We start from the raw sequence: 23,678 nt of genomic DNA on the forward strand, positions 1-23,678 counted from the left end.
AAAGAAGAAGGCCGCTTGTGGTGTGGAAAGGTGGGGCTGAAGACCCAACTTGGATGAAGCCCCACAGTTGGAAAGATCTCCAGGACCCCCTTGCTTGGAGGATGTTTTGTCGGGGAAGGCCCTTTGGATCTGGGGGGCTGATGATGCAGAACAGACACTAGGCATCCAGGACTATAGAGAAGATGAGGCCATCCTGCTGGGGCAATTAAATGAGGCAGGCAGGGGAGAAGAGAGAGAACAGGAGCACTTTTCAACACATCTATCTATACGTACATCTATACAGGCACATTTTAGTAGTCTTTTCCCCCTGAAACCTCCTCCTTCTTTCTCTCTGCCTCTGCCTCCTTCTCTCTCTCTCTCTCTCTCTCTTCCCAGTCTGCGAATGTGATTGTTTTGTCTATCACACACAGGGCAAAGTGGAAGACTGTGCCTGCCTGAGGTTGGTGGGTGGGTGGGTGGGTGAGGGGGAAGAAAGGAAAAGAAAAAAGAAAAGAGAGGCTCAGCAGTTGGGTTGCAAGCTCTCCTTGCAGGCGGATGCCTTTCTGGACTTTCTTGGGGAAAGGAGCAAAGCCAGGAGGAGCAGCAGCAGCAGCTCGAGAGCATCATCCAGACCCCATGCTGCCCTCACTCATCCTCTCTCTGCTGTCTGTCCTGGCAGAAGGGGCCAGCCTCCAGCCAATCAGGATGAACCACCTGGGAGTGTGCCCCAACCAGCTGAACCCCAATCTCTGGGTGGATGCCCAGAGCACCTGCGAAAGGGAGTGCCACACTGACCAGGTGAGTGAGTGGGTGAGGGTCTACCTGGATGCCACTACCAGGCCTGTCATACCAGGCCTGGCCAGCAGAGGGAGCTGCTGCATGCTTTGCCTGAAATGCCCTTCTATGGCCAAAGGACCAGGACTGGTCCAGGTTGGCCAAGGCTGCAGGGACTGGGATGAAGATAGCTGCATAGCTCTCTGGAGGAGCACATACTTCTGGGGTAGACTCAGCCAGGCATGCCCAGATCAAAGCCTCTGGATTAAGGGCACATCTCAGGGAATGGGGTCAATCTGGTCTGGGAGCACTGCTAAAGATCTAGGCTCCTAGTATTGGGGCAAGGTGAGCAGATGCCTTCACTGCTAAGGAGGACAAGGCACCACCAAATTAGGGCATTTGGGAAAAACTGAGGACATTTGTTTTGCAATTACTATTTTGTTGTTATTTTATAATTGCAAAACAAAAGCTTACAAACAGGAGAAGAGGGGATAGGACAAGCCCTGCTTAACTATCCGAAGGGATGCCATGCTGAGGATGGAGCAAACCTGTTTTCTGCTGCTCTAGAAAATAGGACCGGGAGCAATGGATTCAAGCTAGAGGAAGAGAGATTCCACCTCAACAATTAGGAAAACTTCCTGATGGGGAGAGTTTTGGAAAGTGGAACACAGTTGGAGAGTGGTGGAGTCTCCTTCTTTGGAGGTTTTTAAACAGAGGCTGGGTGGCCATCTGTTCCGGGGGGGTGTGTGCTTGGATTGTGAGTTCCTGCATGGCAGAATGGGGTTGGATTGGATGGCCCTTGGAGGTACCTTCCAGCTCCATGAGTCTATGATTCTAACACTAATCTAAATATAAATCCATGCTTCTTAGTCATGCTCCAATTGGAAGACTTTTTGAAATTCCTCCTGGACAGAAGACTGAAACGTAGGACCAGCCCTGGAAAAGGAGGATGTCTGGTCACCCTGAATTGGGGAGGGCTAGCTCCCAAGACTGTGTGCCTAGTTTGTATTTTGCCGTGTGCCTTCACATCGTTTCCAACTTGTGGCGATCCTAAGACAAACATATCCTGGGGGGTTCTTGGCAAGATTTGTTCAGAGGAGGTTTACCCTTGCCTTCCTCTGAGGCTGAGAGAGTGTGATTTGCCCACAGTCACCCAGTGGGTTTCCATGGCCGAGCGGGAATTTCATGGCTGAGCGGGGATTCAAACCCTGCTCTCCAGAGTCATAGGCATAGATAAGTGTGCATACTTATCTATGCATACTAAGGGAAACTATGCATACTTGGGGTGACATTCTTTGTCAATTACTTTTGAACCTTCAGAGACGAAGACAGGAGTGTAACCCCATTCTCTCTCTCTTCTGTTATTTGCCTTGAAGTCACTTCCAACTTATGGTGACCCCAGGTTCACAGGCTTTCCTTGGCAACTTTCTTCAGAGGGGGTTTGCCACTGCCATCCTCTGAGGTTGAGAGAATGTGACTTGCCCAACATCACCCACTGGGTTTTATGGCTGAGTGGGGATTCGAACCCTGGTCTCCAGAGTCGTAGTCCAACGCTCACACCACTATGCCACACTGGGTTTAAGGAGCCAATATCCTGATTTTAGGTCAGGAGTGGCATAAAACCTTCTGGGAGGCTTTTGTCCTTTTAGTGGCTGAGCCAAATGGAACTTACTTTCCAAGTCTGTGTGTACCGAGTTGGCAGCTTGCACAAGATGCTCCCTTTCCCTCTTATAGAACAAAATCTCATCCCTATAGGCATGAATAGAAAGTTGTACTGATACCATAACATGTGCACACATGCAACATTTACCCTTTGGAGCTTTGATTGATGGATTGTTTTACACATGCAAAGTGATGCCCTAGTTTTTCTGCAGCCACCTTCCTTCCTTCTTTCGTTGCAGTCTTTGCTAGAGCAGAATGCCTCCAACGGTGAGTCTAGAGATGGATCACAAAAGTATAGTGGTCTTTGCACATCTCTGAAGAGATCCCTCTTTAGCTGGTACACTACCACAAAACAATGTGGAGGGATCGGGGATGCCAAATGGCCAAAATGAGTGGCAGAATGTGTGTCAGAGAGAGAGAGAACGGGAAGGGGTGCATCTACTCTGTTAGAAAGCATGCTGTTTTGACACCACTTTAAGTGCCGTGGCTCCATCCTATGGGAACCTGGGATTTGCAGTTTTACAAGCCTTCTCTGCCAAAGAGTGCTGGTGCCTCACAAAACTACCAATCCCAGGACTCAGTAAGATGGAGCAACAACAGTTAAAGTGGTGTCAAACTGCATTATTTCTACACTGATAGAATTCAGAGATATAGCCACGTTAGTCTGTAGAATCAGTATGTACAGAGATCTTGTAGCACCTTTGAGACTAACTAAAGAAAGAAGTTGGTAGCATGAGCTTAAGTCTACTTCCTCAGATGCATCTGAGGAAGTTGACTTAAGTCTACGAAAGCTCATGCTACCAACTTCTTTCTTTAGTTAGTCTCAAAGGTGCTATAAGATCTCTCTACATCTTATTTCTACACTGTCGATAGTTCTTCTGTCCATGGGGTACAGTCTAAAGGAGATCTCAACTGCACTAGACTCATTGTAATGGATAGGGGAAACACAAGATCACTGAGTTGTGTCACCATAAATTGGGAACGACTTGAAGGCATGCTACAACAGCAGTCTGTAGATATACTGATTAAAATGCAGTTATTTTTTCCTGTGGTTGCACACAACTAAGACGAACAAAGTAACTGTAGTAGCAGAGTTGGCCCAAGATGTTTTTCTGCCACAGGCAGAATTAAATCCATCCACCTCCAAGTATGTGAGCCAGAGTGGTGTAGTGGTTTGAGCATTGGACTGGGACTCTGGAGACCAGGGTTCGAATCCCAGCTCAGCCATATAAACCCACTGGGTGACCTTGGGCAAGTCACACGCTCTCAGCCTCCGAGGATGGCAATGGCAAACCCCTTTTGAAGAAACGTGCCAAGAAAACCCCAAGAAAGGTTTCCCTTCAGGTTGCCATATGTCAGAAATGACTTGAAGGCACACAACAGCAACAGCCTCCAAGTAAAGGTGCATAATTCCCAAAACTGGCCAAGGAGAGGCAGAAGAACCCACCTCCATTCCCATCATCTGTGATAATACAATTACAATAGCAACAAATTGAAGATCCAGTCCCATAATCATGTATTGCCCTTTCATGGGGACCTGATTGACTGCCCTGCCAAGTAAAGAAGTTAATTCATGAATTGCAGCTAAAGGATGCTTCCTATAATGATGCCATCAAGCATGAATGTTCTCATGATATGTCTCTCTTCCATACATCTCCTGCACACTGGAAAACTGTGATGGCGGAGAAGCTCACATCATGGCTCTTTCCCAAATCTGCCCTGTTCTTTTACCTACAGCACAGATTCCTTCCTATGTGACGCCACATTTCTGGTATTATTAATATCTGTATGTATACAGATTTTTGTTCTTGTTGCGTGCCTTCAAGTTGTTTCTGATTTATGGAGTGACTCCCAAGACAAGCCTTTCATGGGGTTTTCTTGGCAAGATTTGTTTAGAGGAGGTTTTGCCAGTGCCTTTCTCTGAGGATGAGAGAGTGTGACTTTTAAAAGGTCACCCAGTGCGTTTCCAGGGCCAAACGGAGTCTATCTGTATACAGTATATACAGAGCTAACATGGTATAGTGGACTATGACTCTGGAGACCAGGGTTCGAAGTCGTGTGTGCTGCCTTAAGAGAAAACATGTGATATTAATGTAATAAATACATTATTACTCATGATATAAGGAGACCTGTATTGTTTCCATGTAAAAAATGTGCTACATTCATGTTTCTGGTGATGCTGGTCTTGTTATTGTTATTATTGATTGAATTTGATGAATTGTGTGCATGCTGTTTGCCTTTCAAGTAGTTTCCGACTTATGGCGACCCTATCCCACGGTTTTCTTGGCAAGTGCCTTCAGAGGATGGTTGCCAATGCCATCCTCTGAGGCTGAGAGACTGTGACTTGCCCAAGGGATTTCCATGTCCAAGCTGGCATTCGAACCCTGGTCTCCAGAGTCACAGGAGTTTATCACATGAAGGGAATCGGGAGTTTATCCCATGAACATCGCAGAAAAATCGCATAATTACGCGAAATGATTTCACACAATGTTGCACAAAACTCACCATTAAAGTGGTCGCAAAGAAGCATTAACACACATAATTTTACTTTGCATTTCAGAGATCACTTGATTTGCACAATTGCGTGCGATCATCGTTCGCTAGCCCAGTGTCTAGCGCATGAGATGGCTTTCATTCAGGAGCTGGGGAACTGGAAATCTAGCATTTGGTGAAAACTGGAGAGGGATCCTTTAATGGTTGCGTTGTTGTGGTTGTGTGTCTTCAAGCTGTTTCCACCTTATGGCAGGTTTCCCAAGCATTTTGTCTCCGTTACTCATTACTGTATTGGAAAACTAACTCATCCCCATGATTTCTTGCAAGGTTGGAAAACTCATGTGGTTTATTACCTGTTGGTTCACGGTAATTTCTTTTGCATTTACATTCCTAGGTGAAAAATACACTTTAGGGTTGGCAAGAGAACTCTCTTATCTTCCTTATCTTCCCAAATCAGATCAAACCAGAACTTGCAGGTGCCTTTCCACCAGCAGCCCAACCATTAGGCAATGGAGCAGATGCCCCAAAAGGATGTTAAAATATGGTTGCTTTAAAGTGTTATTTTTAGTGGCAGGATTGGAGAGAAGTGTTTGCTGGGGTTTCTAACTTGTGTGCTAAAAAAACCCGTCTAGCAAAAATGTTGCTTTCGCTACCCAGCAATTTTCTTTGAAGAGCTGTCAGATGGCAGTCCGTTGTATAAAGACACTCTCTATTTGGAAAACTACCCAGAGCAAGCCCAGTGAAAAGTAATGACCCCTTAAAAAGGCAAGACAAAGAAAACCCGAAATTGCCTATCAACACAATAAATTAACCAAGCAAGCAAACAGACCACCCCTAGTTAGCGTTTTTCCTTTTGTGGCGAGTGATATTGTATTTCTATTGTATTGCTTCTGTTGTACGTTTTGTCATTCTGCCTTGGCTGCAAACAGCCTCAAGTAGAGCAACTAAGGTCCAAAACACACTGCAGACATAATCCAGTTTGAGACCACTTTTAGTGCCCTGGCAAAGTGCAAGGGAATCCTGGGAATTGTAGTTTATTGTGGCACCAGAGCTCTCTGATACAGAAGGTTAAATGTCTCACAAAACTACAGTTCCTAGGAATCCTTAACAGTGAGCCAGGGCAGTTAAAGCTGTCCCACACTGGATTATTTCTGCAGTATGTTTTGGACCATAGAAAGGCTACTTGTGACCAGGGAAAAAATGCATTTTCTTGAATGATTTCATTTAATCAGATTGCACCCATAAGGTAAGGCGGGTAAAATGTTCCTAGGCTTTTCAGATACAAAACAGCCAGTTTGATAGCGAAAAGGGTGTGAGTCCGTTTGAATGTAAACATTCTGCTCCTCTTTCCTCGGCAGGACTGTGAAGGCTTTGAGAAGTGTTGCACCAACGTCTGTGGCCTACGGAGCTGCGTGGCTGCCCGCTATGCAGACGGAAGCCTCTCCTCCCTGGAGCAAGTGCAGGAGGCCACATGCGAAAGCTTTGTCTGCACCCAGCAGGGCTCAGACTGTGACATCTGGGATGGGCAGCCAGTCTGTAAGTGCAAGGACAGGTGTGAAAAGGAGCCCAACTTCACCTGTGCGTCGGACGGACTCACCTACTACAACAAGTGCTACATGGATGCCGAGGCCTGCATCCGGGGCATCAGCTTAGCCGTGGTGCCTTGCAAGTACATTTTCACCTGGCCCAACACCAGCCCAGTGCCAATGGAGACCACAGCTCACCCAACACCTGGCACGGCGGCTGAGCTGCCCATCCCACCTGCCCTCTACAACAACCCTTTCCACCAGTTGGTCTACATGGGGGGCACCGTGAGCTTCCACTGTGACGTCAGTGGGCGGCCCCGTCCTGACATCACATGGGAGAAGCAGAGCGACCATCAGGAAAACTTCATCATGCGGCCTGACCAAATGTATGGCAACGTGGTGGTGACCAACATTGGCCAGCTGGTTATCTATAATGCCCAGCTGGAGGATGCTGGGATCTACACTTGCACGGCCAGGAACTCTGCCGGACTCCTGCGAGCGGACTTTCCACTCTCGGTCATCAAGAGGGAACACTCTAGAGGAGAGCCCAGGGCGTCCAGCACTCCAGAGCTCCCACCCGGGGAGTGCCTGAAGGAACCTGACAAACAGGAATGTGAGGCCTACCAGGTCCGCTGGCATTTTGACGCCAAGAAAGGCTCTTGCGCCACCTTCCGTTATGGTGGCTGCGGGGTCAACCAAAACCACTTTGCTACCTATGAGGCATGTCAACTGGCCTGCGTTAGTAACGCAGTCAACCTGTGCACTCTTCCTATGGTGCAGGGGCCCTGTAAGAACTGGGAGGCGCGCTGGGCCTATAACCACCTGATGAAACAGTGCCACTCCTTCATCTATGGTGGTTGCGAGGGCAACGAGAACAACTTTGACAGCAAGGAGAGCTGCGAGGATGTCTGCCCCTTTGCCAAGACCTTGCAGTGCAAAGCCTGCCGCCTGAAGAGCAAGATGGTTCTGAGCCTGTGCCGCAGTGATTTCGCCATAGTTGGGCGGCTCATGGAGATCATTGAGGACCAGGACTCCGGGATTGCCCGCTTTGCACTGGATGATGTCCTCAAGGACGAGAAAATGGGCCTGAAGTTCTTCAACATCAAGTACCTGGAGGTGACCTTGACAGAGATGGACTGGAACTGCCCTTGCCCCAACATGACCACAGAGGATGGGCCCCTCATCATCATGGGAGAAGTGCACGATGGCATGGCGGTGCTAGACCCCAATAGCTACGTCCGGACCGCCAACGACAAGCGGGTCAAGAAGATCTATGAGCTGCTTGAGAAGAAGACCTGTGAGTTGCTCAACAGATTCCAGGACTAATGTGGGTCCTTCTCCCTTGCGAAGGAGGGAGGACAGTTCAGATGTGTCCCTCTGCAAAAGACAGTCCGCCTCTGCTCATAGGACTGGACTGGCATCTGGCAGGGCACAGCTTCTGCTGCTCTTGGAAGCTCTGCATGCCTCACAGCCCTGGTTGCTTGTGAGCAGAGAAGGGGAATCCTGACTCCCATCCTCAGCCCAGGCCAGTTTCCATGGACCAGTCCCGTGTTTTTTATTGTTTTCCGTTATTATCACTCTTCTGTTACCGTGGGCTCTACTATCTTTGTAACTACCTATTGTCTGTTTTTTTGTGTGAGCTGTAATTTATCTGCGTCTATAGTGCCCTTCTACCCCAGCTACGACTATGTGAAATAATAATGTTTGAAAACCAACTTTGTTTCATCTCCAGTCACAGTGGAAATAGTTAGCTCCTCCTTGCTTTCTGTTTTAATGGCAAATTCTACACCTAACCAAGAACCACTATGGAGTTTATCACATGAAGGCAATCGAGAGTTTATCCCTGTGAATATCCTGGGGAAATCGCGTAATTACGTGTAACGATTTCACACGACGTCACACAAAACCTGCCATTAAAGTGGTCCCAAAGAAGCATTAACGTGCATCTTTTTACTTGTGGGATATCAGTGACAATACATTTCCAATATCACTTTATTGGTGCAATTGTGTGTGATAATCATTCGCGCAATTACCTGCCATTTTCACTTTCTTTGTGGGATGCTTTAAATGCGCTTTAATCTCTCTTTAATGCTGAAATTAGCCCCAGTGTGATAAACACCTATGTTGAGGACTAGTAAGGCAAAAGGGGACTAGTCTTACAGCAGACATGGTTGCAAGAGGTGAGGAGGGGTTGCTTGTGAAAGAAAGAGGAGATGTGGTTAGATTTCCAAGCATTTTCTTTGTACACATGGCCCATTTGATTCACAAACTGGACAATTAATTCTTGAATTAACCATAGTTTCTCATTTCATCCATACCAAGTTGCCAGCCTCAAAACAAGCCAGGATATTAAACTAACTTCTGAGTTATTCCAAAGGTGGTGGCCCTGCTTTATTGGTTCTCATAAAACAGGAACATGAACTCAAATTAATCATAGAATCATAGAATCATAGAATCATAGAATCATAGAGTTGGAAGAGACCACTAGGGCCATCCAGTCCAACCCCCTGCCATGCAGGAAATCCAAATCAAAGCATCCCTGACAGATGGCCATCCAGCCTCTGTTTAAAGACCTCCAAGGAAGGAGACTCTATCACCCTCCGAGGGAGTGCATTCCATTGTCGAACAGCCCTAACTGTCAGGAAGTTCCTCCTAATGTTCAGGTGGAATCTCTTTTCCTGCAGCTTGCATCCATTGTTCCGGGTCCTGTTCTCTGGAGCAGCAGAAAACAAGCTTGCTCCCTCTTCAATATGACATCCCTTCAAATATTTAAACAGGGCGATCATATCACCTCTTAACCTTCTTTTCTCCAGGCTAAACATCCCCAGCTCCCTAAGTCATTCCTCATAGGGCATGGTTTCCAGACCTTTCACCATTTTTGTCACCCTCCTTTGGACACGCTCCAGTTTCTCAATGTCCTTTCTGAATTGTGGCGCCCAGAACTGGACACAATATTCTAGGTGGGGCCTGACCAGAGCAGAATACAGTGGCACTATTACTTCTCTTGATCTAGACACTATACTTCTATTGATGCAGCCTAAAATAGCATTGGCCTTTTTAGCTGCCGCATCACACTGTTCACTCATGTTCAACTTGTGGTCTACTTGGACTCCTAGATCCCTTTCACACGTAGTTTCATTCAGCCAGGTGTCACCCATCCTATATCTGTGCATTTTATTTTTCCGCCCTAAGTGCAATGCCTTGTTCACATTGCGCATGTCAAGACATCCTGACACAGTAATGCCCAAACATTATATTTATTTGCACCCAAATGCAACAGAGTATGAAGGCTTGTGCAAAAGATGTTTTTGCTAATCTTTGATCCCAAAATGATACTTCCACATTCATCTATAGATCGCCACCAGAGGGAACTACTACTTCATAGAGAAACATTTCAAAAGCTTAACTCGGTGGTGAGGAAGCAACAGGGCTTTCTTTTCTTCAAAACTGTTTGATCCCTGTTTTGAAGAATGTTTTTAAAGGACTGTAAGCAAACAGGTGTTTTAAAAAATGTTCATCAACCTTGATGGCCCAAATCCCACCACGACATGTTAAAAAACCTCTGGTCCATAAGCGAATATACAAATTGCATGGCAGAACACAGATGCAGAGATACATAACTGAATGGTCCAAAGTATTTTTAAATATACATCTTGCATGCAGAAAACACATCAGACTGTGTTTGAATGCTAACCCACCATGGACAGCAAGATGTTGGTATACATGTATTTGGCGTTTAAACATTAAGGTATAAGCCCAATTGTTATTCCCAATTAGAACAGATCCATTGAATGAACAGAACTTAACACACGTATTTATGTACCAATTCCCATTGATTCAATGTGACTGTGAGTAATAACTGGGTTTGTTGGTTCACCACCTGAAGTCCTCAGTGCTATAATTCTGGGAACTCTAACATATGAAGATAAGAGGATCCTCTAGCAACTTTTAGATTGAGAAAAGGACATTTCTAGCTTAAGCTTTTGTGGACTGTGATCCACTTCAGCAGAAGCAGGTTGGAATCCATAACAGCTTAGTATTTTATTTCCTTGGTCTCAAAGGTGCTACAGGTTTCCCTTCTGTCTTTTATGCTGATACAGACTAACACGGTGATGTCTTTGAAAGCCAGTTCTGTAACATATGGCTGATCTCTATGTGTTGGGCATTGTATTGTCACAATTTCTGTGGTATTAAAACTAATCAAGATAGCCGAGGAAAGATCTTCTTCTGTCTTCCCTACCTCCAAAACATTGACAAACCACACTGTTGGTTAGTAAGTGTCCAAATGAAGTCACTAACTTAATAGGCAACACTGGAGTTTGGTGGGGTGACCCATAGTGGGCTGCATCATTTCTTCCCACTGAAACTATAACTTACGGAAACCCTCTTGTCATCTCAACCTCCTCTTTTGTAACTTAAGAGGCATGACCGACAGATGGTAGCACAGGTGCAAAGAGAGAAATAATGCCACTGTTTCCTCACCATCCTTCTACCTGGTTGGAGATGGGACTACTTGTGAGCTTTCTCCAATACAAAATTCCACATTTTGCCATGTCTATTTAGCCAAGAAGCATCAAGGCCCCTGTCGGAAAGGCAGCCAATAAGGCCTCCAACATGTGTTGCTGAAGCAGGTTACAGGCACAATATCTGCAAGACGAAAAACCATCTTCAAGCATTATGACTGAACAGGAAACCAGACTCCATGTACATGGGGCTGGGAAGGTCAATGTTTTCAGTACCTGTATGGTTTTGGTCCTCTTGGACACAACAGGGTCCCAAAGGGTCTTGTGTTCACTCACTTGAATGCCAGAAGACCTTCATGTGGGACCCTATCGCATGGAGTAAAAACCCGGCTTACCTTTCCTGAACTGAATTCTAATTTGGGAAGCAGCTGTGTCCTATCATACCTAAATCGCTGCTGAAATCGCCACTCAGATCCAGCCCAAATGTAGTCTGGGTTGAAGCCGTGCCCAACCTGCTCCTTTTCGAAAATGGAAGCTTCTGAATCTAAAATATGGCCGCTGAAGCGTCTCCAGGGACCTGGGCTGTATCTGGGTGGCGATTTACGTATGATAGGACCTGGCTGCCCCCTGAATTAGAATGCAATTGGGAAAGGTAAGCCGGGTTTTTTTACCCCAAGCAATAAGATCCATGGTCAGGAACTTATATCAGGGTTCTTGATCATGTGGGATGTTCTACCACCAGTCTCCAAATGGCCTTGATGTTATTTGAGACCAAAGAAGAGGGCACCTACACATAGTCGGAGGTAGGAGGTGAAGCTGACACAGTTTCTAACCCAAGCTAGAAAAATTGATTTTATTTTTAAACCACTAATTGCAATTGGACATGCTGGCAAGAGGATTCTTATCCAAAACCTTTCCCAAGCTCTGCAATTGCCTGTTCTGTCATAACATCTGAACAAAGCTGGATCCAAGTGATCCAAGATGACACATACATTTCATCAGACCCACAATATCAAAAAGCAAAAGCAGCACAATTAATGCTAAATCAAAGTGCAGTGGGGCTCATTCAGCTCTTGCCAGAACTTTTGGGAACTCTGTTCTGTCTGAGGGCTTTCCTTTCCAGAGGCAAATCTTCTGCATGGCATCATGCCTTTGTGCCAAGAGTCATTCCCTTCACCAAGATCTGCAGAGACCACAAGAAGCCAGCTGAGCAGGATGGACACAAAGCAGAAAAGGCTCTGATCATAAGAGGCTGCTCTGCGTGCTTCCTCTCCTTCACTGAGAAATCTGCCCAAGTGGTGGGTTAGTGCTTCCGGAAAATAAGGCACTTGTTGTTCGCTGGCATGTCAACCTGGAAGCAGATATTCAGAGGTTATTTTAGATGCTTTGCCACCGTGGTGTACAATTCAACAGATACGATTCAACTTGTGCTGCTGGTGTATTGTAAGTGCTGTGGCAGGAGTCAGGACTGGTAAACCAGCAAATGCTGGAAGAAGTACATGGATCCTAAATGAGAGCTGGGGACCAGTTATTGTGAACTGCCATCAAGGTGGCTTTGACTTATGGCAACCCTGTGAATAACAAAACACCAAGACACCCCACTGACACTCCTGCAAACTCAGGGCTGTGGTTACCTTGATAAAATCCATCTCCCTTTAAGGGCATCCTCTTCTTTTCCTATTGCCTCCCATTTCACCAAACACGATTGTCTTTTCTAATGCCATTAGCCAAAGCATGATAGCTTCAGTTTGGTCATTTTAGCTTTGAGGGAAAGTTGGGACCTGATATGATCTCAGACACATTTATTTGTCTTTTTAGCAGTCTAAATGAGTTGATATTCTCCCTATCCTCTTTCTTCACTCTTCAGTTTTCACAACCATATATAGAAATCCCAATAATCCCAATGAGTAAGAAGGGAGATCCAATTTATCTGCAGACTTCACTGCAATTTTTAAAAAGCACCAGGGAAGGAAGTATGCTGTATTGAATCCTCACCAAATATTTGGTTACTTAGTGTGTTTTGTGTTGAGGTTATAGCTTTTCTCAACAAGGAGCATTTCAGGTTAGGACAAAGGAATTTATGCCCCTCCAGATTTTTCTGGACGACTACAGCATCCTCCCAACAAGAGTTGATGGGAGTTGCAATCCTGGAACATCTGGAGGATCACATGTTTCCTATCGTTGTTAAAGGTGAAGGTGCTGACCAAGGGTTATAATTTGCTCCTATTAAAGCTATTTGTCCACCTTTTCTATGGTTCTCTGCTAGCACCCTTATAATGCCGCTCAACATACCATCCTCTCCAACTGCATCCCATTGGCCTCAGCGAGTTTCTGCAACAAAGATGTGTCTCGGAGGCCCCAGCCTGGATTTCTGGGAAGAGAGGAAAGGAAAACAGTGTTTAAGAAAGGCTTCTGCATCCCATCAAGATGCTTATCCTGCAAGAATTCTGCACTAAACTGAGGGTTGGATTAGATGGCCTTCAAGGCCCCTTCAATGTATAGACATATCTCAATGAACAATGGTGTCCCTTATATAAAATAGCAAAATCAAGTTGGTTTCCATGGTCTAATGGAGTCCTAGTCCAGTGCCAAAATCCCTACACAATACTGGCTCTCATTCTTACCTTTGCCTTAAGTAGGCATCAAAGTCCACATTGCTCTGAGGAGTGATGCACCCGTTCACAGAATAAGGCTGCAGCAGGAACGGAGAGGAAAAACAGACAAGTTAGTACCTGCTCTGCAACTCCAAAAAGAGTGGGAATTCCCTACTCAAAATCTGAAAATGCCAAGGAAGAAAAAAAAATCCTGACATTTAGAGACAGCCAATCTCATCTCATTCCTTTTCTATTTCTATTGCTCCCAGGGCTTCTTGGGTGTCCAAAATCTCAAACCTTTAGACTACTAAAGCAAACCAACATCATTGTGATGTATGGCATTTTCATACTGTCTTTCTTCCAAATAGCAGAATCACTGTATTGTGGATTTTGGGTGCTATTGTACTTTGCTATATGGTCAACACGGTTACCCCAGAATAAATAACTTACCCCATATGTAATCATCACTCCTTTGGGTTTCAGTAGTTTTCCCGCCCCTTTGAACAATCCCTAAAAGGGAGAAAGCACAATATGGATTTTAAAAGGCATTTGATGCCTTTAAAAGTCATCTCTTATGTGAACCTTTCCATCACATGCATTTGGAGCAGAGAGAAAGTATGTACAACACGTGACATAATCTGTAGCGCATTTCCAGAATGAGATGCGCCTGGGGAAAGGGAGGGCAATACACTCTGCCCATGCTCAGAGGCAGCATCACTATGCACAAAAGAGTTGCTTTCTTACCTATTACATTGGCTTCCCATTTGACGCAATATAAGGAATGGGAAACAAGTGTTTTATTTTTGTGATTGTCATAACTAGACTGGGTAACCATGTTACAGTAGTCAACCCCTGAGGTTACCAGCGCATGGATTACTGGCTGCAATCCTCTTATGTTTTCCCATGTGGCAGCATCACTGGACATATTGCTGTATAAATATGTGTAAGCGCTTGCTGCAAAGGGCTCAAAGAGACAGAGAGTGTCCTCACCTCCGTGCAGCACATTTCAGTGATGTGAATCATGTTGATATTGACGACGAGGTCGAAAGAGTCCGGGCGCAAGCCGCCCCACGTCTCCCAGCTCTGGGACGCATCTAGATGGATTGGAGGCTTGATATTTGGCAGGCGGAGTTCCCTGATAAGGGCAGAGATGCTGAAAAGAGAGACCAAAGAATCCACTGAGAGACCATTGCTGACTGTAGAGGCTGCGAGTCTCAGCCACAGAGCTGCCAGTGATGGCATTTTTGTTGCAATACGCTATTACCTTATGTTATGTTATATGTTATATTATACCCCAGAGAACAAGATCAAAATTCAAAATGACCTGAACAGACTAGAAAGCTGGGCCAAAGCTAACAAAATGAATTTTGACACGGAGAAATGTAAGGTACTGCACTTAGGGCAGAAAAATGAAATGCACAGATATAGGATGAATGAAACTATGTGTGAAAGGGATCTGGGAGTCCAAGTAGACCACAGGTTGAACATGAGTCAACAACGCGATGTGGCAGCTAACAAGGCCAATGCGATTTTAGGCTGCATCAATAGAAGTATAGTGTCTAGATCAAGGGAAGTAATAGTGCCAGCTTTGGTCAGGCCCACCTAGAATAATACTGTGTCTAGTTCTGGGCTCCACAATTCAAAAAGGATGTGGAGAAACTGGAGCCATGTGTCCAAAGGAGGGCGACTAAAATGGTGAAGGGTCTGGAATCCATGCCTTATGAGGAACGCCTGGGGGAGCTGGGGATGTTTAGCCTGGAGAAGAGAAGGTTAAGAGGTGATATGAGAGCCTTGTTTAAATACTTGAAGGGATGTCATATTGAGGAGGGAGCAAGCTTGTTTTCTGCTGCTCCAGAGAACAGGACCCAATGGAGCAATGGATGCAAGCTCCAGGAAAAGAGATTCCAGCTCAACATTAGGATTTTTTTTCCATTTTAAGAGCTATTCAACATTGGAATAGACTATATTAGAAAGTGGTGTAGTCTCCTTCCTTGGAGGTCTTTAAGCAGAGGCTGGATGGCCATCTATCAATGGGGATGCTTCGATTGAGAGTTCCTGCATGGCAGAATACTGTAAAGGGGTTGGACTGGATCAGGGCCCTTCTTGGGGTCCCTTCCAACTCTATGATTCTATGGCTTATATTTCAAGATACAACGGAAAAGGCTCTCAGGTCGTCTTGCCCAACAGTCACAGTCAGCCAGCCCCTGCCCTCCCATCACAAAAGGAGCTGGGGATGCACCGCTATGGAATTCTGGGATTTGCAAGATTCTGCCACATTTAAGCCCTAACAGTTGGAGCGGTGTCAGACTGCATGCATTCTGCAGTGTAGATGCAGCCTGAATGATCGCGTGGCCCGCTTGCAGTGGATGCCACGCCCCCTCAGGCACGGGGAGCCAATGGGAGCGGAGGAAGGTCCAGGTGAAGGGGAGGCCACGCCCCCTCAGGAACAGGGAGCCGATGGGGAAATCACATTAGTCCCCATAGGCTTCGGTTTTATCAGGATGTGGCTGATAACAAAGAACATTCCTAATACAAGGGCGCCCTCTTGTGGATAGTCAGGGCATTGCAGCCTCTAGATCGACCCAGAGATCGCTCCCTTCCCAGGGCTCAGAGGCCCATTGCGCAGCAAAACCTATGATAAATACAAACACAAAGATATCTATCTATCTATCTATCTATCTATCTATCTATCTATCTATATCTTATCATCTATCTCATCTATCTATCTATCTATCTATCTATCTATCTATCTATCTATCTATCTATCTATCTATATCTATCTCCTTTGCTTCTGCTGCAGGACCAGGACCGAGGGAAGAAGGATGATGGGTTTGCTGCTGCTGGCGCCCTTTGGACTACAATTCCCATCACCCCTGGAGGTCTGGAGGATTCTGGGACTTTCCAGAAAGGAGCTTGGGAGGAAGGAAGGAAGGAAGGAAGGAAGGAAGGGGAGGGGACCTCCCCAACCTCTGCATGGCTGGGGATGATGGGAACCCTAGTCCGACCCTAGTCTTCTTGAAGGGCTCTCGGAGAGAGAACTCAGGGCTTGCTTGTTTGTGTGTGAACACTACATAATTACAATAAAAATATACATTATAAAAAACTTATATAATTATTAATAAAATTATATATATATATATATGCATATATAAATGTGTATCTAATATTCTATGTGTGTGTGTGTATTATATATATGTATATGTATGTATAAGCGTATATGTTAGGGCCTATCATGACCAGTTTTTCAGGTGGATTGCCATGGCCCTCCTCTGAGGCGAGAGAGTGTGACTTGCCCAGGCTGCTCCCATCATGGTTGAGCTGGGATTCGAACCCTGGTCTCCAGGACAGGGAAGGTCTAATCCAGCCGTTTCAAAGGGAGTGGTTTTCTCTTTGGGGCTAAATCACATTCGCTTCCATGGAAAGTTCTAGGATTACCATCCGGCATCCAGGTGTTATTCTAACAACAACAACAACAATAATAATAATAGTCCTTGGATTCCTTCCTCTTAGAACCATAGAAGCTGGAAGGGAGCCCAAGAAGGATCCGGTCCAAGCCCCTTTCTGCCATGCAGGAACTCTCCATCAAAGCAGCCCAAAAACAGATGGACATCTGGCTTCTCTGTCAAAAGAGCCTCCAAGAAAGCCCTGGAACCAACCCTCAGTGGTACTAAGGGCCCAGGATGAGGATGAGGATGATGAGGTGATTCCCCATGGATTTGGGATCCATGGAGGTCCTGGAACCAAAACACAGTGGATACCAAGGCCCCTATATAATCCTGATCCTAATAATCTCCATGGCCTCCATGGATTTGGGATCCAGGGGTCCCTCTGTGACTTGGCCTCATGGAAACAAAAGCAGAGCTTGGGGCCACAAGGACACAACTGGAAGGCAACAACAACAACACACCCACACACACCCACAGCATATATATTAATATATTCACACACACACATAATATATAAATACACACATATATATTTTATACATATATATTATGCACACATATATAATATAAACACAGTGATATATTAAGATAGAGATATGATATGTATATATGTACAAATACACACACAACATATACAGTTATATATTACATCACTAAAACAATATATATGTCTCACACAAGCACACATATATGATATACAGACAATATATCTATTATACATATCACGTATATGTATAATATTATATATAAAATAAATATATATATTAATATACATACATATATTAGATAACCATTTATATATGCATTATATATATATATAACATATACTATATATATTTCATATAATTATATTAAATACATTTTAAAAATCATATATAATTTATAATGTTAAATTATATAGTGATAAATTCCACACACAAACTATATATGTATAACTGCAGCCCTGGGTTCTCTGTCCTAGAGCCCTTCAGAAGACTAGGGTCGGACTAGGGTTCCCATCATCCCCCGGCCAGCAGAGGTTGGGGTGGTCTCCCTGCAGGCACCTTTTACTTGGGAAAAAGAAGAGAGGAAGAAGGGATCCAGGTGTATTTATGATGCATCATCATCATCATCATCATCATCATCATCATCATCATCATCATCATCAAACAACATGAGTCTCCAGAACTTTGGTTTGATCAAGTTCTGGCTCATAAAGAACATTCCTAATACAAGGGCGCCATCTGGTGGCGCTCTAGAGCACTGCAGCCTCTTTGGGCTTCCTTCCCACTTCCGTGGATCGACCTAAGGAGAGAGGGGCGCAGAGGTCAAGCAAGAGGTCGGCCCAGAGAGAGAAAAGAGTGTGTGTGACCCAGAGACAGATCCCTACCCTTCTAGGCTGCAGTGCTCTAGAGTCGCCACCAGATGGCGCCCTTTGTATTAGGAATGTTCTTTATGAGCCAGAACTTGATCAAACCGAAGTATGGAGAGGAGACTCATGTGTTGGTGATGATGATGATGATGATGTGAATTCTAAAATGCACCTGGATGCCTTTTCCTCTCTTCTTTTCCCAAGTAAAAGGTGAGCGGCGACCTCCCCAACCTCTGATGGCCTGGGGATGATGGGAACCCTAGTCCGACCGTAGTTTCTCTGTCCTAGAACCCAGGGCTTGCAGATTTTATATCATCATATATATGTTTTGTGTTAAACATTATAAAATTATATATATATAATTATTATATATAACAGTATGCACATATAAATGTGTATAATATTAATGTGTGTTTATTTGTGTGTATATAAATATAATTTTATATTTAATAATATTACATATATACTGTATCTAGTAATGTCTGTATATTATATAGGGGTGCTTGTGTGTTGTATATATTTGTGGTGTTGTGTTGTGTATATATTTAATAAAGCATGTATATAGTTGGGTTGGATTAGATAAATAAATACTGTATATAATATATATATATAGATTGAAGAGAGAGAAGTATATAGAACTGTATGTGATTATGTATATGTGTGTATTATATGATATTATTTAACTGTATATATAGATTATGTATATCTGTATGTATGTGTGTGTATGTATTATCTATATTAAAACTGTATATGAAATTTGTATATGTTTTATATATGTGTATATATATGTGTGGTGTGTGTGTTGTGTACATATTATATCACATACCATAAATAAATAAATAAATAAATATGTATATAGAATTTGGGAAGCTGCCTACATTGGATGGGGTGCAGGATACTAGACCCTCCTTCACAAGTGTGTTACAACACACCAAACCACTGCCATAACCCAGTTTATGGCCATTTAAGGAGACTCTGAGAGGCTGTGACTCTGGAGATCAGGATTCAAAGACTAGCCATGTTAGTCTGTGGATCAGTAATAGAGAGAGATCTTGGAGCACCTTTGAGACTCATTGAAGAAAGACATTGGCAGCAGGAGCAGCTTTCAAGCCTTCAGTCTACTTCCTCAGATGGAGTTGTACTTATTTCATTTATATACAGAAAGCATTTGAATCTGAATTGACATTTTTGCATACCAATGGCATATATATTATATATATATATATATCACACACATACATATACACATACAGTATATATATAGTCTGTCCCTAGTTTCCATTCCAACCAATGCATCTGAAGAGTAGACTGAAGCCTACGAAAGCTCATGTCGTCCACTTCTTTCTTTCAGTGCGTCAAAGGTGCTGCAAGATCTTTCTAGAGATCAGGGTTCGAGTCCCCATTTAGCTAAGAAATCCCGGGGTCACCTTGAGCAAGTCCCATGCTCTCAGCCTCCAAAAGCAAGGCAATGGCAAACCTCCTCTGAAACAATTGTGCCAAGAGACCCATGATAGATAGGGTCGCCTGGGGCTGCCATAAGCCGAAAGACCGGACAGGCCAAGTGAGGCCCTGGTGACTGGGGTACTGGGTTGGAGTCCATCGCTCCCATGATAAACAAACCATAGAGCAGCCTTCCTTCCTTCCTTTCACTTACGGTGAACATTGTAGAAATAAGGCAGTTATGTTTCCTTTTCTCTTCCTAAAATGAGCCGCAGATCATTAGGCCCCATCTACACTGCAGCTTTAATGCTGTCGGCCGCCATAGAATTCTGGGATTGCCATTTGAGAGGACATTAAGCCTTTTTCGGGATTCTGCCACATTTGAGCCATAATGAAATGCAACAAAAAGGAAGGAAATGCAACTGCATGATTTCTGCAGCATAAGGCACCCAAAGAGCGAAGAAGGAAGGCTGCCTGTGGCTTATTACCATGTGCTCCGCTTTAGGAAAAGAAAAGAACATGTCAGGTGCCTTTTCCATGTGATTCGCATTGATAAAGTCCAGGGTTTTGCTGGACAGTTGCAGCATCGTCACTGCGTTGCTCAGTTATCTTCATTGCCCTTTTCTTTAGGAGCCAAGGCCGGACTTTGCTGACCAGACCAAAGTCCATCTAGTCTGACCACAAACAGTAGACACTGTTGTCTCTTATGCATCCCTCCGCCTTTCCTAGTGTTATGGCCCTTTAGGGCCATAACACGGAAAGGCGGAGGGTGCATAAAGAGACAACAGTGTCTACTGTTTGTGGTCAGACTGATGTGTCCATAGGACAACATCATCAACGCCTCCTTTTGGCTCCCAGCAAGGTTTCAGCCTCAATCTATTCTAGGACCAACTTTGTCATACCCCTCCTTTCCCCCAAAATTTGGGACTCAAGGCAGCTTACAACGTAAAAGCAATTACAACCGAAAGCATACAAATGTCATCATTGAACAGACAAACCGGATGCAATATTAAAGCAGATCGCTTGCTAACAGTTTTGAAAGCGCAATTGAAAGAGTCCTATCCCTCTGGTCTGTTCTGTAAAGCCTTTCTGTTTCAAAACAAAATGAATTTCGACACGGGAAATGCAAAGTCCTACACTTGGGGCGGAAAAGTAAAATGCACAGAGATAGGATTATGGGAACGCATGGCTGAATGGCACTAGTGTGAAAGGAATCTAGGGGTCCAAGTAGAGCACAAGTTGAACATGAGCCAACAGTGTGATGCGGCAGCTAACAAGGCCAATGCGATTCTAGGCTGGATCAATAGAAGTATAGTGTCTGATCAGGGAAGTCATAGTGCCCTCTATTCTGCTTTGGTCAGGCCCCACCTGGATAATATTGTGTCCAGTTCTGGCATCACAATTTATAAGGATGTTGAGAAAATGGAGCCACGTGTCCAAAGGAGGCGACTAAATGATGAAGGGCCTGGAAACCATAAAGCCCTATGGGAATGCCTGGGGAGCTCTGGGGGTTAGCCTGGAGAAGAGAAGGTTAAAAGGGGATATGAGAGCCCTGTTTAAATACTTGAAGGGATGCCTGTTAAGGGAGGAGCAAGCTTGTTTTCTGCTGCTCCAGAGAAGAGGACCTGGAGCAATGGATGGAAGCTCCAGGAAAAAGAGTTCCATTTAAACCTTATGGGGAACCTCCAGACAGAAAGGGCTGTTTGACAGTGGGACATTCTCCTAGAGAGTGGTGTAGTCTCCTTCCTTGGAGGTCTTTAAGCAGAGGTGGATGGCCATCTGTCAATGGGTACGTACTTTGATTGGGTTCCTGCATGGCAGAATAAAGGGGCTGGACTGGATCGGGCCTTCTTGGGGTCTCTTCAACTCTAGGTTCTGAGCCAGATGTGCCCATCCTATCTCTGTGCATTTCATAGGATCCTAGAATCGTAGAGTTGGAAGAGACCCCAAGAAGGGCCCTGATCCAGTCCAGCCCTTTATTCGGCCATGCAGGACTCCAATCTAAGTATCTCCTTGACAGATGGCCATCCAGCCTCTGCTTAAAGACCTCCAAGGAGAGGACTCCACCAGGATCCAAGGCAATGCCTGCCATTCTTACTCTGAGGGAGTCCCTCCTATGTTGGGCTGGGTCTCTTTTCCTTGATCCGGGGGGGGAGGGGAGGTTTGCCATAGGGTCCCAATGCCCTTCCCTGCCTGTCTCTGGGCGCTGGGTTCGAGTGCTTGCTGCTGCTGACCTGTCCCTGGCGCCGGGGTCGACTCGGAGGGCTGCAGAGGATCCCGGCAAGGCTCGGGCGAAGTGGGCGGCGTGGGTCCCGATCCCGAGGCCACCTCCAGCGCCTGGACCTGCGGGGTCCCTCCGGGGCCCACGGAGTCCCTCCAGCACCCCAGATGGGCTCCTTGTTCCGCTCCGCGGCGGCGGGGACGTTGATCATCCTGGTCCCGAGTGCGAATCCTGCGCCAAGGAAGGAAAGAGACTTTGCAAGAGGAGGGCTCTCTGTCCCGTTGTTGCTCCTCCTTTGGACCACGCCCTGGACTGGCAGGAGAAAGGAGCCCAAAAGACTACACTTCCCAGGCTGCATGGGGGAGGCCTGGACTACACTTCCCAGAATGCAAGCAGAGAGAGAGAGAGAGAGAGAGATCCAGACCCTATTTCCCAGAGGGCACTGGAATAATGAGAGAGATCCAGACTACATTTCCCAGATGCAATGGAAGAAAGAGAGAGAGAGATCCAGACACTACAGTATTTCCCAGATGCAATGGAAGAAGAGAGAGATCCAGACACTATTCCCGGAATGCAATGGAAGAGAGAGAGAGAGAGAGAGAGAGAGGACTATATCTTCCAGAATGCAATGCAATAGGAGAGAGAGAGAGATCCAGACACTATTTCCCAGAATGCAATGTAGTCTGGATCTCTCTCTCTCTCTCTCTCTCTCTCTCTTTATTCCATTGACTCTATTTCCCAGAATGCAATGGAAGAGAGACAGAGCGATCCAGGCTACATTTCCCAGGATGCAATGGGAGGCCATCTAAACTCTACTTCCTAGAGTGCAATGGGGAAAAAGGGCTCCCTCCTGCCCCCCTTCTTCCCTCCCAGAGACCCTTGTTTTGGGAAGAGGGCTTCTTTCCCCCTTGAAAAGAGAAGGACCCCTAGACCCTCCTGCAACCCCCCCCCCAAAAAAGAGCCTGGGATGCTGGGATCTGTAGTCCTGTGAGCTATTTATCCCCAAACTCCCATCCCCAGATGTTTCTGCAACGATTGATCCCTGTTTGCTTGTTTTTTTTGCAGGACCAGGAAAAAGAAAGATTGTGTCAAGATAAATAGGGAAGAAGGGCCTTTGCAAAAACTGCAGCCTGGAAAGAAAAGGGATCTGCGCCGCCCGGGAATCGAACCCGGGTCGCAAGAATGGGAATCTTGCATGATACCACTACACCAGCGGCGCCCTTCCGCTGCAGCTTCTCCGGCGCAGAGCCCTATCATGGCCAGGGAGGCGCCCCCTGCAGGCAGCCAGGTGAACCTCCTCTGAACAAACCTGGCCAAGAAAACCCTAGAACAATTGCTAAATGGGGACTTTATCAGACAAGGGGGATTGGAAGTATAATCCCATGGCAATCCAAACACAATCATGTGGTTTCACTTTATTGCGTGATAGATCGCCACACGCAATTTCGGGCAATGGCATGCTATTTTCGTGCAACGGGGAGCCAGTCCGAACGCAATGCGCATTCACATAATTGCGCTAAACTCCTTGGAAACGACTTGAAGCCACACATCAGCAAGAACATTTGGACAGGCAGCTAGATTTGGAGGACTATATCTCCCTAAAGGTAGCAGACCCTCATTTGGGAAGCAAAGCAAGGCTAGCCTTGGTTAGTACTGGGATGGGATGGCAATATCTTAGAGGAAGGGACTATCAAAGTCCACTCCGCTTTATCCCTTGCAAGAAAGCATA

At 45.4% G+C, this 23,678-nt stretch overlaps 2 protein-coding genes and 1 non-coding gene across 3 annotated transcripts; 1 reads left to right on the top strand and 2 right to left on the bottom strand.

Moving 5' to 3' along the window:
- The first annotated feature begins 473 nt into the window (after positions 1 to 473).
- WFIKKN1 (WAP, follistatin/kazal, immunoglobulin, kunitz and netrin domain containing 1) lies at positions 474 to 8,860 on the top strand. The gene is made up of 2 exons (XM_042438612.1): positions 474 to 777; positions 6,267 to 8,860. Exons 1-2 carry the CDS (start codon positions 535 to 537, stop codon positions 7,758 to 7,760), a joined length of 1,737 nt encoding a protein of 578 aa, XP_042294546.1. The 5' UTR covers positions 474 to 534; the 3' UTR covers positions 7,761 to 8,860.
- Positions 8,861 to 9,675: 815 nt separating this feature from the next.
- On the bottom strand, positions 9,676 to 22,754 carry METTL26 (methyltransferase like 26). Its single transcript, XM_042437853.1, is given in 8 exon segments — positions 9,676 to 12,248; positions 13,190 to 13,268; positions 13,522 to 13,589; positions 13,942 to 14,001; positions 14,482 to 14,644; positions 21,963 to 22,044; positions 22,047 to 22,287; positions 22,728 to 22,754. Coding segments are annotated over 8 exon segments (768 nt in total). The 3' UTR covers positions 9,676 to 12,200.
- Positions 22,755 to 23,097: 343 nt separating this feature from the next.
- On the bottom strand, positions 23,098 to 23,168 carry TRNAG-CCC. The gene has a single exon. It is a non-coding gene; the product is annotated as a tRNA-Gly (tRNA).
- Positions 23,169 to 23,678: the final 510 nt, after the last annotated feature.

Source organism: Sceloporus undulatus, chromosome 8 (genome assembly GCF_019175285.1).
Source record: "Sceloporus undulatus isolate JIND9_A2432 ecotype Alabama chromosome 8, SceUnd_v1.1, whole genome shotgun sequence".
NCBI lineage: Eukaryota > Metazoa > Chordata > Lepidosauria > Squamata > Phrynosomatidae > Sceloporus > Sceloporus undulatus.

Bases quoted from the DNA above. Each gene is read 5' to 3' on its own strand.
- WFIKKN1 (XM_042438612.1), top strand. From the start codon at position 535: ATGCCTTTCTGGACTTTCTTGGGGAAAGGAGCAAAGCCAGGAGGAGCA. The intron at 778-6,266 runs GTGAGTGAGTGG...TTTCCTCGGCAG, and splicing joins GGGAGTGCCACACTGACCAG to GACTGTGAAGGCTTTGAGAA.